Here is a 14,000-nt window from a genome sequence, read left to right as displayed (position 1 = left end):
TGGGTCAGCTATTCCATTGGTGACCGTTTTTTTGGGAGTTGGGGTGACATTTTGATCATTCGAGGCTGTGATGAGGTGGAGAGCGCTGTCGGGCAGAATGGAGAGATCGCATTCCAAATAATCCTTCAGATCAGGGAAACGTAATTCACTACAGAGTGCTACAGAGCGCTCTGCAGTATTCTGTAGCACAATTCAACCCGCTGATAAGTTATCTCTGGTTTCGCTAGGGGGCGGCCATGGTGTCGATAGGATATGCGTGGTGTACGTGGACTCGACTCGGCTACTTGAGCTTTTACAGACTTCCGGTACATCATCACCTTGAGCATTATCTTGATTGTCAAGGACAACATCAGCTTTGAAGACTCTGGACATAAAGGATCTAGACATAAGTATTAGTGAAGTAACACATAACGAAGGCATCTTGCTTTACTTCTAACATTGACTTGAATGAGAAAGAATCTTCCACAGGTATCTACGCCTATCAAAAGCGACTCCTGATGAAGGACGAAACTTGATTGATCGGGAGATACCTTGTCAAAGGAAGGAACCTTTGCGCAGGAACTAGCGTCGTGGAAACCCCCTCCCTCGTCATTGCATTCCTCACCAAATCGAAGGTCAACCCGCGGTAATGTCACAATTTACCTGTGCCAGGTGGGTTCGATTGTTACTCGGAGCTAAACACACTGCAATAACCTTCGCTCGCGGACTCTAACATAGTTTTGTGGTTGGAAAGTAACTCAGGAGTGGGGGTACGCCTCACACCGCGACTTGAGAGATACGATGGAGAACAAGGGCTCCTAGGCTAGCAGGTACTAGAGTACATACTCTCAATGGACAAAAATCGAAATTCTCGGGAGATCCGACTGGCTTGGAAGAGACCATCTTAGATGAAGGAAATTTCGGCTAGGAGATATCGTCTCGGGTGAACACAAATGCCTTATCATTGTGGCATCGCCTGTTTCCGCCAAGGCCCGTCCGCAGTGATGTTGCACATCGAGTTCGACTCCGCCGGGTGCGCAGTTGCACAGAGTCCGATGAAAATATACCACGATGTTCGTCACTCGGGATTAGGGATTGAATAGGGTCGTGTCCGAAAATAATTCGCAAGTCAGAATGCAAATATAAATGGGTTTGACTTCCACATCGTCAAAGATCGAAATATCAGATGCGATTGGAGGTTTATATGGGTCTCGTTCATTGGCAAAGATGTTGCCCATCCATGAATCAGAAATCGCATGGAGAATAGGAGGCTGAGTCGAGATACCATGTAGGAACTTGCGTCCCGTGTTAAAAATCATGAAAGTATGCTGTTCACCGATAGAGCGATCAGAGAAAATGTTGCTTCTAAGGTCGCTATTCAGTTGAGTAACCGCAAACATTTCACCCTCGCCAGCCAAAGAAAGCACAGGATATTGAATGTCAAGCGTGGGGATCGCAACGAAGGCGTGGCCCAGACTGACAGGTTCTGACAGTCGCACTGTGTAGAAAGGCATAGTGACACCGGGGTCACTGGCGTTCATTCAGGCTCGTCATCAGCTACCATCGCGGGTCCAGATTCGGTGAGCTGTGATGGTTGCGTCCCTTTGAGTCTGCATATTCTCTTCACAATGACAGGTAGCGACACTGAGGGCGGTACGTTCCTGTTCCTGTCTCTGGCAGATTAGCACGCGGATGCTCTTTTGAGCCTGGCGACCGTTTGAGAACATGCCGAAAGAGTCAAGACTCGAGTTGCAAGGCAGATGGCGCTTAAGAATGGAGTCAGGCACATCTATGGATGGAAGTAAGTTGCTATCACTCGGCACAACACCTGGATTGAGAAATTTCTGACATTCGTGTTTCGGCAGTGGGATGGTGCGGGGATATTGACGTGGTTCCAGGCGTTGACATCGTGTGATCTTGATCTTCTTGGAGGGGAAGGATTCAAGGTTCCGGCCCTCAACATTGACCTCCCTACAGCCTCCTACAGCTTAATTGGGAGCATCCTTCTTTGGTAGATATTCGTGGTATATATCCAACTGGCAACCAGTGTACATCGCCTATAACTAGCGGAATTATACGTAGCACATAAAGTACAAGCGAAACTTACTGAGATACATGACGGATATGCTCGCCCAGAGTGAATACATCATATATCTAGCCAAGAGTATGCATATGGAACATCGAGCTCGAGTGAGATTTATATGCCCGACCGCGACGCGTCCTATCACGTGTTACTGACTTCGGCGACTGACGATCAGAGAATTTGCTCGTCCGACGTGGCTTGAGATGCGAACGAAGGAACGCCTTCTTCCTGCCTTGTGTAGGGGAAATATGACGACATGAATATTACACTTCTCAGTGCACTAAATGTCCATTATGAAACGGGCATCTGTCGGAAAGCCGTCGCAATTTAAACTTCGTGACTTCAAGTAATAATTATGCCATGCTGGGTTTGCCAGGATGGAATGAGAGCTATGGAAACTTCCTAGCTGGAAAGACCTGCAGTGAGCACAAACCTAATTTTCGTGAACACCGCGATAAAAGGAGAGTAAGTGATGGGTGTCAGTTAGTACACTGCTAGCCTTGACTTGTCCGAGTTTAAGTTTTTGATAGTCAAGCGTGGGACACAAAATAACCAGCTCTCTTCATTTACTTCCATAGATCTAGACAGGACTATGTCCAAGGATATAATACCCCAGGAAGAGCTCAAAAGGTCCAAGAAGGACAAGAAGCAGAAAAAGGCTAAAAAGTCTGCGGATCCTGCCAGCGACGAGCCCAGAGGTCTGCATAGTTCATTACAACCTGTACCCCTCCTGACCTGTCACGACAAGCCAGCTGAAAAGAAGGACAAAGAACACAAGAAGAAGAAACACCAAGAAAATCATGATCCCGAGCTTATTACTGCTGTTTCAGAGGGTGCTAAGATGGATGTAGATCCTCCAGAAGGTATGTGTCCTGGATGCATCATGGTATGGCCTGCACAGTTAAGCATTTTCACAGGACGTGTCAAGAACAAGAAGAAGTCTGTTTCTAACGTCGAGGAGTCTGCCATTGAGATTGCTGTTGATGTGCCATCTGGTTAGTATACTTTTTTCATCCTCTCGAATTTATGAAGTAATGTCACCCAGAGCCCAAGGACAAGAAAAAGAAACACAAAGTCCACACTGAAGCCTCAGGTGATGCAGATTCAATTCCTGGTGAGATCAATCAGGATCAATGTACACTCAGGCGTTCCTCCGTCCTTACATACCTAACACTAGATGGTGAAAGAACTTCAAAAAAGCTCAAAAAGCGCAAGCGTGATGGCGCGCAAGAAATAGATTCAGCGGACAAACCTAGCCCCTCCAAGAAGCACAAAAAGAAAAAGCACGATCGCGAAGCCGAAACCCCATCTGCCGACGCTACTATGACTTCCCAACAACCGTCGTCAGCTACCCCATCCTCACAGCCCTCAACAAAACTATGTTCTCCTGCCGAAGGGGAAGCCTTTCTTGAAAAGCACAATATCACCATCAGTACTCAGACAAACAGTGATGCCGTCGTACCTGTAATATCGTTCGACCAGCTCGATATACCGGATGGCCTACGTAGCGCATTTACTGGCTTCAATGAGCCTACTCCAATACAGGCGTGTACATGGCCGCCTGCGCTCAAAGGGAAGGACGTAGTAGGTATCGCGGAGACGGGGAGGTAGAATTTGCAGTTTTGCTTACCATTGCACCTTAATGCTTATGTTTGGATACAGCGGGAAGACTCTGGCATTTGGAATACCTGCCCTCGCACAGCTCATAGCTTCACCCAGAAAGCCTAAGAAGAAAGAAAGCACGATCTCCGTACTTGTCGTCGCCCCGACACGCGAGCTTGCGATCCAGACTCATGACGCACTCTCTGCGCTGGGCGCACCATTTGGTATTGCTAGTGTCGCAGTGTTCGGTGGTGTCCCGAAGGACCCACAGGTCAAAGCACTGGCAAATGGAAATACGGATGGGAAGATCACCAGAATTGTTGTAGGAACGCCCGGACGCATAATCGACTTAGTTAACGATGGTGTCTGCGACCTCAGCAGGTGAGCTTGTTATTCATCAACGGGACATCGACATCTCAAGTATTGCTTGGGAATTGTGCAGAGTGAATTATCTCGTGCTAGATGAGGCTGATCGAATGTTGGATAAGGGATTCGAAAATGATATCACGAAAATTATTTCATACACTATTCAAGGGGAGGGGCGCCAGACCATGATGTGTAAGCACTTCCTCCATTCTATTTCGCGCTTCCACTTATTATTGATTCCAATCTCAGTCAGTGCAACATGGCCTGAAGCAGTTCGTCGGTTGGCAAGTTCTTTCCAGCACAATCCTGTTCGAGTCACCGTTGGAAGCGATGATCTCACAGCGAACAGTCGCGTTGAGCAAGTTGTTGAAGTATTTAATGACCCCCGTGAAAAAGAGTTTGTGTCTCTCAGTCTTTCTGTTAATCTTTTCTCATTATTCGGTAGCAATCGGCTTCTTAAACGCCTCAAAGATTTGTCACATAAAAAAACATCACGCAAAGGCTCTGATGAGGCGCGCATCCTGATTTTTGCGCTCTATAAGAAAGAGGCAACACGTATTGAGCAATCGCTGAGGCGCGCAGGTTACGACGTCGGTGCATTACATGGAGACATGTCACAAACTGCACGCATGGACGCTCTGGAAAAATTCAAGACCGGGGAAACGGGTTTACTGGTGGCCACGGATGTTGCTGCACGGGGGTTAGATATTCCCAATGTTGGAGCCGTGATAAATTACACCTTTCCGTTGACACTTGAAGATTACATCCACCGAATCGGACGTACGGGTACGTATCGATTCAATCGTTTCTGCAGAGTCTGACGAGCCCAACCCACTCAGGTCGTGGTGGACGCTCCGGTAAATCTATTACCTTTTTCACCGGAGAAAATCACGAGCGAGCATTGGCCGGCGAGCTTGCACGCGTACTTCGCGAAGGCGGGTTTGATGCGCAGGCAGACAATCTGAAACAGTTCCCGATGACAATCAAGAAGAAGGGGCATGCGGCATATGGGGCTTTCTTCCGAGATGATATAACTGCTGCGCCCACGAAGATAGTGTTTTAATAGTGCTGGGGAAGGGCAACTGGGTGCTTTTCATGGGAATGTCCATCTAGTTTTTACATAATGCAAGGCAACTGTGCAGCAACTGTGCATGTCGATTTCCGAGCTTTGACAAATCTGATAAGCAGCGAGCGGCAACTCCACTAGTGTAGTCACTTCGGCAACAAATTCTGAATTGTGACGCGTGTTTCATCATCATCGTTTTTGCGGCCAGGCCATCATCTCCGAGCCAAACGCAGCAAATCAGGGACACAGCAAGGCCCATAGTAAAATCGTTCTCAGTCAGCGTCTAATCTTTCGTGCCAATCGACCATGATGGGCCTTTTCAGCCAGGCTGGATCCCATATCAAGAGGGCACGCGGTCTCTCCGTGGATGATAGGGCGCCAGAAGACACAGAACCTGACGATACTTCAATCCTGTCCGTCATTCTTCTTTACTCACTCATTCTTACATATACCCATGATCGTCTCCGATACTGATTCTGCTTGTAGAGACGAGAATGAGGGATCCGTCATTCTTTCGCTGATATCGCAGCTCAGGTGCGTGCTGTGTGCTACGTGTCAAGGCTTCGGTTCTGACACCTAGACAAGAGTTGGGATGGACCTGTCTAAAGTGACCTTTCCTACGTTTGTGCTTGAGCCCCGAAGTATGCTCGAACGCATCACGGACTTCATGTCGCACCCGGATCTCATATTCGGGCGAGTACACTGTTACCTTTCCCGATCTCAGGCATAACCCCCTGCCCAGTGCTGAGAATTGCGACGATCCAGAAGAGCGATTTACTCGCATCCTTCAGTATTACCTCGCTGGTTGGCATATCAAGCCCAAGGGCGTAAAGAAACCGTAAGTCTCCGTCCATTTTGCATCAGCAGCCCTTGGTTAGCGAGCGCAGATACAATCCCGTTCTTGGAGAGTTCTTTCGTTGTAGATATGACTACCCGAATGGTACACAAGGTTTCTTTGTCGCTGAGCAAGGTACGTCGCTCGTGTAGCCGACGAATGCATGCTGGCGCTCACTAGTCCATTCTTTAGTATCACACCACCCACCTATCTCCGCATTCTTCTACATTTCCCCTGCAAATCGCGTCTGCATCGTCGGGGAGCTCAGACCCAAATCTAAATTCCTTGGTAATAGCGTCTCCACCACCATGGAGGGTGAGAACAGAATCACACTTATGGGCGTTCCAGACGATGGCGGTGTGTAGTTCCAGGCTATTATGCGCAGACATGCCGTTACTGACTGTGCATGGCAGAGTACGTAGTAACGATGCCTAATATGTATGCAAGGGGGATTCTATTCGGCAAGATGGTGCTGGAGCTGGGCGACACGTGTATAGTGAAGAACCAGAAGAATAAACTCTTCTGTGATTTAGAGTTCAAAACAAAGGTCACTGCGCGGCTTTCTGACGATTATTGTCTAACACTATCTCAGGGCTTCTTCTCTGGGACATATAACGCAATAGCCGGACGTGTACGTCGAGGAAACTCAGACACAGGCGAGGTGTCAGGGCGGTGGAGTCATGTCATGGAATTTAAGAGCATCAAGGTCCGCCAAAGAACTGTCTTCTCAGTAGCAGCTTCCTGATTTAATTTCAGAGTGGGAGCAAACGCGTACTATTTGACGCTGCGAAAGATGGACAAAACATAGCACCGAAATATGTACCGGACATAGAACAACAAGAACCATACGAATCACGACGGTGAACGTGTTTTAATTGACTGATTGGATATGTGCTGATGATGGTACCCGGATCTACAGCCTATGGAAAGACCTTACGCAGGCTATCGAGGAGAGGAATATGGAACGTGCCACAGAAGCCAAGAGCGCAGTGGAAGATGCCCAACGCGAATTGCGCCGCAAACGAGAGGAGAGCGGCGAGAAATTTGTTCCTCGCTACTTCGAGAGACACGACGGACGGTGGGAGCCTAAACTCAAGTAATGCCATCTTGCACGCTTCTGCATGACCTCTGCTGATGCCTCTCATAGGATCCCTCGAGATGATTCTTCTGAAGCTATAGATGCAGTGCAAACCTGGATATGGCCTCCCAAGGCAGAATCGCGTTGACCTGTCATATACCTTTTCATGTTGACGTTTATCTGCTTTTGCTTTGTTTGTGTCTCACATCACATTTACATCTTATCCCACGCAGTTGTAACATAATGCGCATCCCGTTGGATTGTACTATCGTTGGGCCAGAGTTGCAAAATTGTAGAGAGTTGCAAAACGCTTCATAGCTCACGCAATAACGTAGCATTGTATTTTTTTATAAAAAAATAAGTATGAGGAACATGTATGGCTTTAAATCCATCACTCGAAGTCACCTGTTTCACATAGAATAGTCAGGGGAAGATAAAGTTTCTAACCAAAGAATTTCATTTTTTTTTCACATACACTATACCTACCCTTACCTTCTGAGCATGTTTCCGATGAGAATAGAGCCGAGTTGTGGTTGTTATTGACAATATCTATTGTTTCTTAACATCTTGCGTCGGCATCCCTTTGGCAGCATCTTTTAGACACCTTTCGTTCTGCTGTCAACTAGAGCTTTCTATAGCTATGACACACGTAGCTATAATTCCATGTAATTATTTTGTCTTAATGTGTGGTAGTTATTGAGATATGAAAATGAGGTCCTCAGATTTTGCAACTCTGGCCCAACGATAATACCTGTAGCAAAAATTGAAGGGTATATATATATACGCCGATGGATCCAATGAGTACCAGATGTGAAAATGAATGAGTATATAGAAAAGGAAATGCGGCAAGACTAGGGCCAAAAAGCAAGGCTATCGGCTAGATCAGGATATCATGAGGTTGAACAAGTGAGGATTGTATCGAACGAGTTACGAGTACCAGCCATCGTCATCCGGTACGATTGAGACTGTACTTGGTGTCGGGGATGCGACTGACCGCGAAGAGCACTGAGAAGTGAACGAGACCACAGATTGAGGTCGATATGATCCGATGGGTCGCCTGGGCTTGGGAGTGGCAGGTACTGCTGCAGAACCAAGTTGGGGAAATCTACGGGGCGCATGCATTGAATCCCGAACGGACGGAGATGATTGGGGAGGAGTATCACTACGAGGTCGGTAAGAGCCATTCATCTGCGCGACTGGTGTACTTGATCTGTCCCCAGAAAAGACGGTACTTGAACGCGAATCAGGACGAGAGGGTACATCTGTATGCTCAATTTTGATATACGAGGACACTATGGATGGGGTTGGAGTCGCCTTGGCCTTCGAAAGGTCAGTCTCAAGTCGAGCGACTTGAGCTTCAAAATTTGCAACCTGATCGCGTAACTTTTGCTCTCGGTCCTGCAAATCAGACATCAATCAGGATGTAGCGCGCGGGACTACTGTAATTCCCACCTTAACCAAGCGGTCCTCTGCTTCCTTTTCTTCCAGTTGAAGCTTTGCAAAGGAATAATCCGCATCAAGTTGAGCATGAGCTTGCTCCACCTCGTCAAGCCTAGTACGTGTCATCTCCAAGTTATCTTCATACTCTTTCGCGCGATTCTCCCACTCAGAGGATCGCTGTTGGGCTTGAGTCAGGTTCTGTCTGGCGGCGATTGCCGTGCGTTCAGCGTTGGAAATTTTGTGTTCTTGGTCCCTGAAGCGCTTCAAAAGCGCTGCGTGCTCACTTTCGAGGAGACGACTCGTGCGTCGGAGTTCCGTAAGTTCCTCATTGCCAGACTGGCTCATAAGGGTAGTGAGCGTGCCAATTTGCTCACTTGCGCGATGGAGCTCGTCCCAATGGCTCTGTTGTGAAAGTAGATGCTCGTGCTCTTTCTGGAGGAGTTGAAGAGTATGCACAGCCAAGGCCTTCTCTTGTGTTACAAACTTCACTGATGCATCCAATTCCCCGACCTGCCGTACCATCAGACGGCGAACGATGCCAACAAAAAGAGCGATGTACCTTGGAATTGAGGCTGGCTTGCTCAGCCAATGCCTCCTTGTTCGCCTTCTCCAACTCGCTGATGCGCTCCTGATTGGCATGTGTTGCAACATCCGAAGTTTTGAGGCGTGCAAGGCTTTGGGAAAGCGCTCCCTCTAGTTCAGAATTCCGAGACCCGATGGCAGCAATATCTGTACTCTGAGTTTTGATAGTACCCTGGAGTTCTTCAACCTGAGCACGAAGCTTGTCTCTCTCAGACTCAACATCCTTGAGGCGTTCGGCGAGGTTGTCTCTCTCCACACGAACCTGGCCATGGGCTCCACGGGCCTTCGCTAGCTGTACCTGATGGTCAGTATTTGCTGCCTTGAGTTTACGAATCTCTTCCTGGTCTCTTTTTGAAGCGTCTCTAGAGACTGCGAACTCAGCATGAGCGGTTTGAAGGACGCTAACAGCTACATGTAACGCCTCAGGTAGCGCATTCATGCGTTCAGAGAGATCCTCGCGGAGGGACTTGTGCATCGAGAGGAGCTTGTCGTTTTGTGTCGAAGAGGGGAGATGAGTGCTAGCTAGGGAGTTGATGGCAACCTCCAACCGGTGAATAGCCGATATGACTTCTTCATTGCTCTGCGACGATGCTTGAGCTTGCAGCTCTTGACTACTTAACTGTACAGCGCACTTGATATCATCAAGTTGAGCAGGGAAGCCGACGACAACGGCGTGGAGATCAGTGTGTTTTGAGGCAATTTCGTCGCTCTTTTGGACTAGGAGTTGCTGAGTCTCACTCAGCGCATCTAGTTTGGGAACCACATTATTGATGGAGTGCAGCAGGCCAGAGACTCCCTCTGTGACTTTGCCTGAAACGACTTCGACGTTGAAGGCCTTGTCGCGAACAGCAAGACGAGAGTCCAGACGCTCCACCACTAGATCAGCTACTTGTTCCTTGATTTCATGCGCGTCGATAGGGGCAATGATACGGCGAACTTCAGCAGTGATTTTGGCGATCACCTCATTCGTATCCAGCGTCACCTTGGGCAGCAGGGGTATGATGCTGTCCACGATCAACCCAGCGGTCTCCCGCTTGTCAGCTGCGAGGTCAATCAACTGTTCGATGTTTGGCTTGACGGCTTGACTGAGCTGAGTGGTGAGGGCATTATAGTCAACAGCTTCAGGTTGCAAGGCCTTGAAGGTGGGCGCCAGAGCAGCCATGAGATCACTAATCAAGGATAGCCGTTCAGGCTTGTCTGCGAAAGGACCAGAGTGTTTATCGATTTGTGACGACAGCTGCCCAATGTTGTCAAGAATGACCTGCGTGTTCTTCTTCGACAGTTCCAGAGCGGCAACAACATCCGTTGATGATCCCGTAGCTCCAGCTTGCTCGAGGTGCTTCACGAGCTCACGCAACTCTGTCTGTATCAACAGCAGACCCTCTGCTTGACCTCGTTGTACCACATCGCGGATGACCGCAAGGTCGAGTTCGCCACGAGCGTCCATCTGGCTGTCGTCGAGGCCACGAGCAGCAGACTCCTGCAACTGGGTACGGAACAAGCCGACAACCTCCGTGATCATATCCTCTATGGCAGGGCTGATGGACGGTCCACTTGTCGATATTTTGGCCTGGGCGAGCTCAGCGCTGAGCGCTTGGAATTTCTGGGTCAATGATGCTTCAATCTTATCCTCTAAAGCTTGCGCCTCGAGACGCTTCGTGAGGTTGAGGGCTGGAATAGAAACATTTGAAAGCTCCGAGGTGTGAGAGTTGTGAGCACTATGCAATGCAGGCAACGAGGAGCGACGCTTGATAGCAGGCGTAAATATGTCAGGAGACTCGAAGGGTTGTCGTTGAAGGCCAGGGTCAGTGACAAGCCCCGATTGCGAACGCTGCTGTAACATCGAGATGGCGGGCGTTGCAAGATCGTCGAGAGATGGCCGTTGCGAGTGCTCGAATATCTCGCGGGAACTCAGCCGAGAGCGCACAGTACGGCGAGTCTTCTCATCACCCACCAGAGCTTTGAAGACACCAGCAGGCAATGTATTACTGGGGGTGGGATTCTTGAAATCTAAAGGGATAGGCGCGCGTTTCAGCCTGGTAGGCGCAATCGATGGGAACGTGCTTGGAATGCCAAGAAAGTCATCGTTCTGGGGTGATCCGAAGTTGTCGGTTGTCCGTGCGTGTCCAGGTATCTCGATCTCCTGTACTCCATCCTCGTCAGGCAAGGCGAGAGTAGAGAATCCAGAAAACGTGAGAGGTTGCAGTGGCCCAGCACTTGTGTTAAAATCTCTGGATCCCAACGTCCATGGCGATGTAGGAGCAGAACGACGACTACGCGGAGTCTCGCCAAGTGCAGGGAATCTAAATGAGGCCATATTCTCCTTGCCACTGCCATCCCCATCCTCATCAAATGATGAGCGGGATCCACGACGCTGCCTTTTCTCTCGTCCTTGTTGAGCACGTACCGGCGGGAACGGCAGAGGCCGCGAAGGCTCAGGTGAGGGGAAAGCCATACGAGGCACCCCAGGTGGCGGACGGAATGTGAACCCTGTGGGCTTGAACTCTTGTGCAGCCGCATTGAGTGGCTTTCCGAGGGACGGAATGCGTGTATGGCTAAGAGTAGGAACTTGCACTGGTGCCACCTCGAGGGACCATGAACCAGACTGCCTGGCTGAACCAAATACGAAAGGCTTCGCGTGTGGATTGAGCGCCCCAGACGAAGATGGCTGTGGGATGGGGGCCGGTCCTTCGTCGTGGACGTCAAGTTGCTCAGAGATATTGCGCGAGTGAGCGAGGGCGGGGTCATGCACTGAGTATTGTCCTGATTGTCCACGGGAGTGGGGGACAGGGGGGAGAGGTCGCCTTCCAGTTGTGGATGCCGATAACGGTCTAACTGGGAAATCTGCCGGATCCACGCCGAGGAATGCCGTGTGCAGGTCTACTCGGTGATCCTCCTCGCTTGGATTCGAGACAATATCGTAGTCACCACGTAAAGACATGCCCAGTCCGCCACCCGGGGGAACAGGAAAGTTGGGGAGACGTCTGGGTTTCTCAGCTTCATGTTTCCTTTGGCGCAAAATACGGCGTTGCACCCGATTTTGACGAGCCCGCTCTTCGTCTGAGGGATTAGACCACTCGCCAATGCTCTCCTTCAAGTTTGTCAAACTTGTGGGTAAATAGCGCAGAAACCGTAACACATACCTCGTCGTCTGATTGTTCCTTATCTGCATGCATGTCCTCCGATCCCGTCCACTCTCCGACTGCCTCTTTGTCAAGGTCATCAATACCTGGGTTGCCAACCGGACTCCGGATGGGCGCCAACTTGACTTCAGACATAGTACCTTCCGTGACACCACCGACCGACCGCAACGATAGCGCAGCCGATAGTCGTGACACGTGTCTCGAATGCAACCTGCTCAGCGCAACTGTCGTCGCATCTCTCCCTGAATCTTGACCATCAAGTCCTTCGATATCAATTACAGCATTGTCGTCTGTGTCAGCGGGTACTTCCTCTGGAGGCTCTTCCTCTTCCGGGATGTCAAGGCCAAACCCGCGTATGAAATCAGGACGACTGCTCCCGCGAGAGATACCGGGAGGAATAAGAGATGGGACAGAAACTGGAACGCGGCCTTGTGGAGCATGAATACCTTCAATAGGAACCGGGAATGGCTCGGTAGATAAGTTTGTTTCGATGCTGTCGGAACCGAGGATGGCGTTCGGCCCAAAAGGATTGAATGATGCGCTTGGAATGTAGAAATTTTCGTGGAGCGGAGGGTGTGCAAGAGACAGACTATGGCCATGCCTATTTTGGAATCGAGGAGGAAGTTGATGTGGAGAGGGAGATAAATTGAATTGTGGCTGAGGCGAATGTGACAGAGAATTCAGTGAAGATGCAGCCTGTGACTGCTGCAATTTATTCAACTTGAAGTGCAACAGGGATGGGTCGGCAGGAGATGAAATCTTAGACACGCCGTAAGGAAATTTGATATGTGAGATAAAAAAGATACATACTGATGATGCGCGCGCATGAGGAGCATGGATAGGAAGGGTACCCCCTGAACCTCTCTCTACACCCAACCTCTCAAGCTTCTGTTCGATAACATTCAGCTTTATAGCGTCCCACGCAGCCTGTGGAAGTGTCAAACGCTGTGTTGGAGAAGCTGAGGCTTGCGCACCTTGCCAGGAAGAAACACATCCACTGTGTCAGGGATGTCTTGCCGCCATGAATCTGGTGGATAGAGCTCAATTGAGGTTATCTCAGGCGCAATAACCTCTGGCTCTTCTGCGTTCGTTGCAACTACCGGCGTTCGTGCCCATGGCGGACGCGTTGACAATTCTGCGACATCGCCGGGGATTGTCTCCACCGGTATATTTACGACAACCTTCTTCCCCTTTGGGGCTGGAGTGGGTGCAGCATGTGGAGGAGGCAAAGGGCTGTGCTTACGCCCTGGTCCTCCCAGAGGTGCTTTTGGCGGTCCACCTATGCTAACACTTGGAGTTCTTCTATTCCGAGGAATAAATGGTTGTCCAAATGGCGGGCCCATCTGCGGCGGAAAAGCAGAACCCAAGGGAGTCATGGGAATGGCACTCGGAGGTGGATAACCGGGAAAATGAGATATGCTTGCATGCCCTTGATGATTCGCGTAGGTGGGACGAGCGGGAGCAGGAGGTGGTTGATGAGAAAAAAAGGATTGCATAGGTGTTTGAAGCGGAGGACCATTCATAAAGTAGGGTGGAGGATGAAAACTATGCTGGAGAGCGGTAGGAAGAACAGGTGAAAACATAGGTTGCCTGCCGTCAAAAGGCTGCTGCATGGTAAGCATTGGAGGTATGCTAAGCCTAGGTGGCGGTTGATGCGGATGCGAATCCATTACGCAGAAATTATATTTCTGCAGAGACGCTGAACAAATTGGCGCTGAGTGTTAGTACTTCAGTAACAACAGTAGACTGAGCTTTGCACGCTCTAAGAATCTTCCTCTGGGTATCTTGAAACCAAAACATACGCAGGAGACGCGCACACTACTGCC

At 49.6% G+C, this 14,000-nt stretch overlaps 3 protein-coding genes across 3 annotated transcripts; 2 read left to right on the top strand and 1 right to left on the bottom strand.

Annotated features, from left to right (window-relative positions):
* Positions 1-2,571: 2,571 nt before the first annotated feature.
* On the top strand, positions 2,572-5,197 carry HD556DRAFT_1316706 (P-loop containing nucleoside triphosphate hydrolase protein). The gene is made up of 10 exons (XM_041301163.1): positions 2,572-2,760; positions 2,815-2,925; positions 2,980-3,057; positions 3,108-3,176; positions 3,240-3,669; positions 3,725-4,045; positions 4,107-4,222; positions 4,280-4,427; positions 4,476-4,816; positions 4,870-5,197. Exons 1-10 carry the CDS (start codon positions 2,655-2,657, stop codon positions 5,091-5,093), a joined length of 1,944 nt encoding a protein of 647 aa, XP_041167599.1. The 5' UTR covers positions 2,572-2,654; the 3' UTR covers positions 5,094-5,197.
* HD556DRAFT_1316701 (uncharacterized protein) lies at positions 5,198-7,531 on the top strand. Its single transcript, XM_041301162.1, has 11 exons — positions 5,198-5,509; positions 5,583-5,630; positions 5,682-5,789; positions 5,839-5,934; positions 5,984-6,066; positions 6,124-6,288; positions 6,345-6,478; positions 6,524-6,637; positions 6,688-6,791; positions 6,851-7,027; positions 7,079-7,531. The coding sequence occupies exons 1-11, from the start codon at positions 5,403-5,405 to the stop codon at positions 7,155-7,157; spliced, it is 1,215 nt and encodes a 404-aa protein (XP_041167598.1). The 5' UTR covers positions 5,198-5,402; the 3' UTR covers positions 7,158-7,531.
* Positions 7,532-7,936: 405 nt separating this feature from the next.
* Positions 7,937-13,697, bottom strand: HD556DRAFT_1223721 (uncharacterized protein; the record flags this gene model as incomplete). The annotated part of the gene is made up of 6 exons (XM_041296906.1): positions 7,937-8,407; positions 8,462-8,959; positions 9,009-12,122; positions 12,175-12,933; positions 12,985-13,101; positions 13,149-13,697. 6 exons carry the CDS (start codon positions 13,695-13,697, stop codon positions 7,937-7,939), a joined length of 5,508 nt encoding a protein of 1,835 aa, XP_041167597.1.
* Positions 13,698-14,000: the final 303 nt, after the last annotated feature.

The sequence above is a fragment of the Suillus plorans genome (assembly GCF_016647745.1).
Source record: "Suillus plorans strain S12 chromosome Unknown HD556scaffold_1, whole genome shotgun sequence".
In the NCBI taxonomy this organism is placed as follows: Eukaryota; Fungi; Basidiomycota; class Agaricomycetes; order Boletales; family Suillaceae; genus Suillus; species Suillus plorans.
This window is presented reverse-complemented; position numbering and strand designations above follow the sequence as displayed.

Coding starts and splice junctions, on each gene's coding strand:
- HD556DRAFT_1316706 (XM_041301163.1), top strand. CDS start 2,655: ATGTCCAAGGATATAATACCCCAGGAAGAGCTCAAAAGGTCCAAGAAG. Junction 3,177..3,239: donor TGATGCAGATTCAATTCCTG/GTGAGATCAATC, acceptor ACCTAACACTAG/ATGGTGAAAGAACTTCAAAA. Junction 4,817..4,869: donor CCACCGAATCGGACGTACGG/GTACGTATCGAT, acceptor CAACCCACTCAG/GTCGTGGTGGACGCTCCGGT.
- HD556DRAFT_1316701 (XM_041301162.1), top strand. CDS start 5,403: ATGATGGGCCTTTTCAGCCAGGCTGGATCCCATATCAAGAGGGCACGC. Junction 5,935..5,983: donor CCCAAGGGCGTAAAGAAACC/GTAAGTCTCCGT, acceptor TAGCGAGCGCAG/ATACAATCCCGTTCTTGGAG. Junction 6,638..6,687: donor TGGAATTTAAGAGCATCAAG/GTCCGCCAAAGA, acceptor ATTTAATTTCAG/AGTGGGAGCAAACGCGTACT.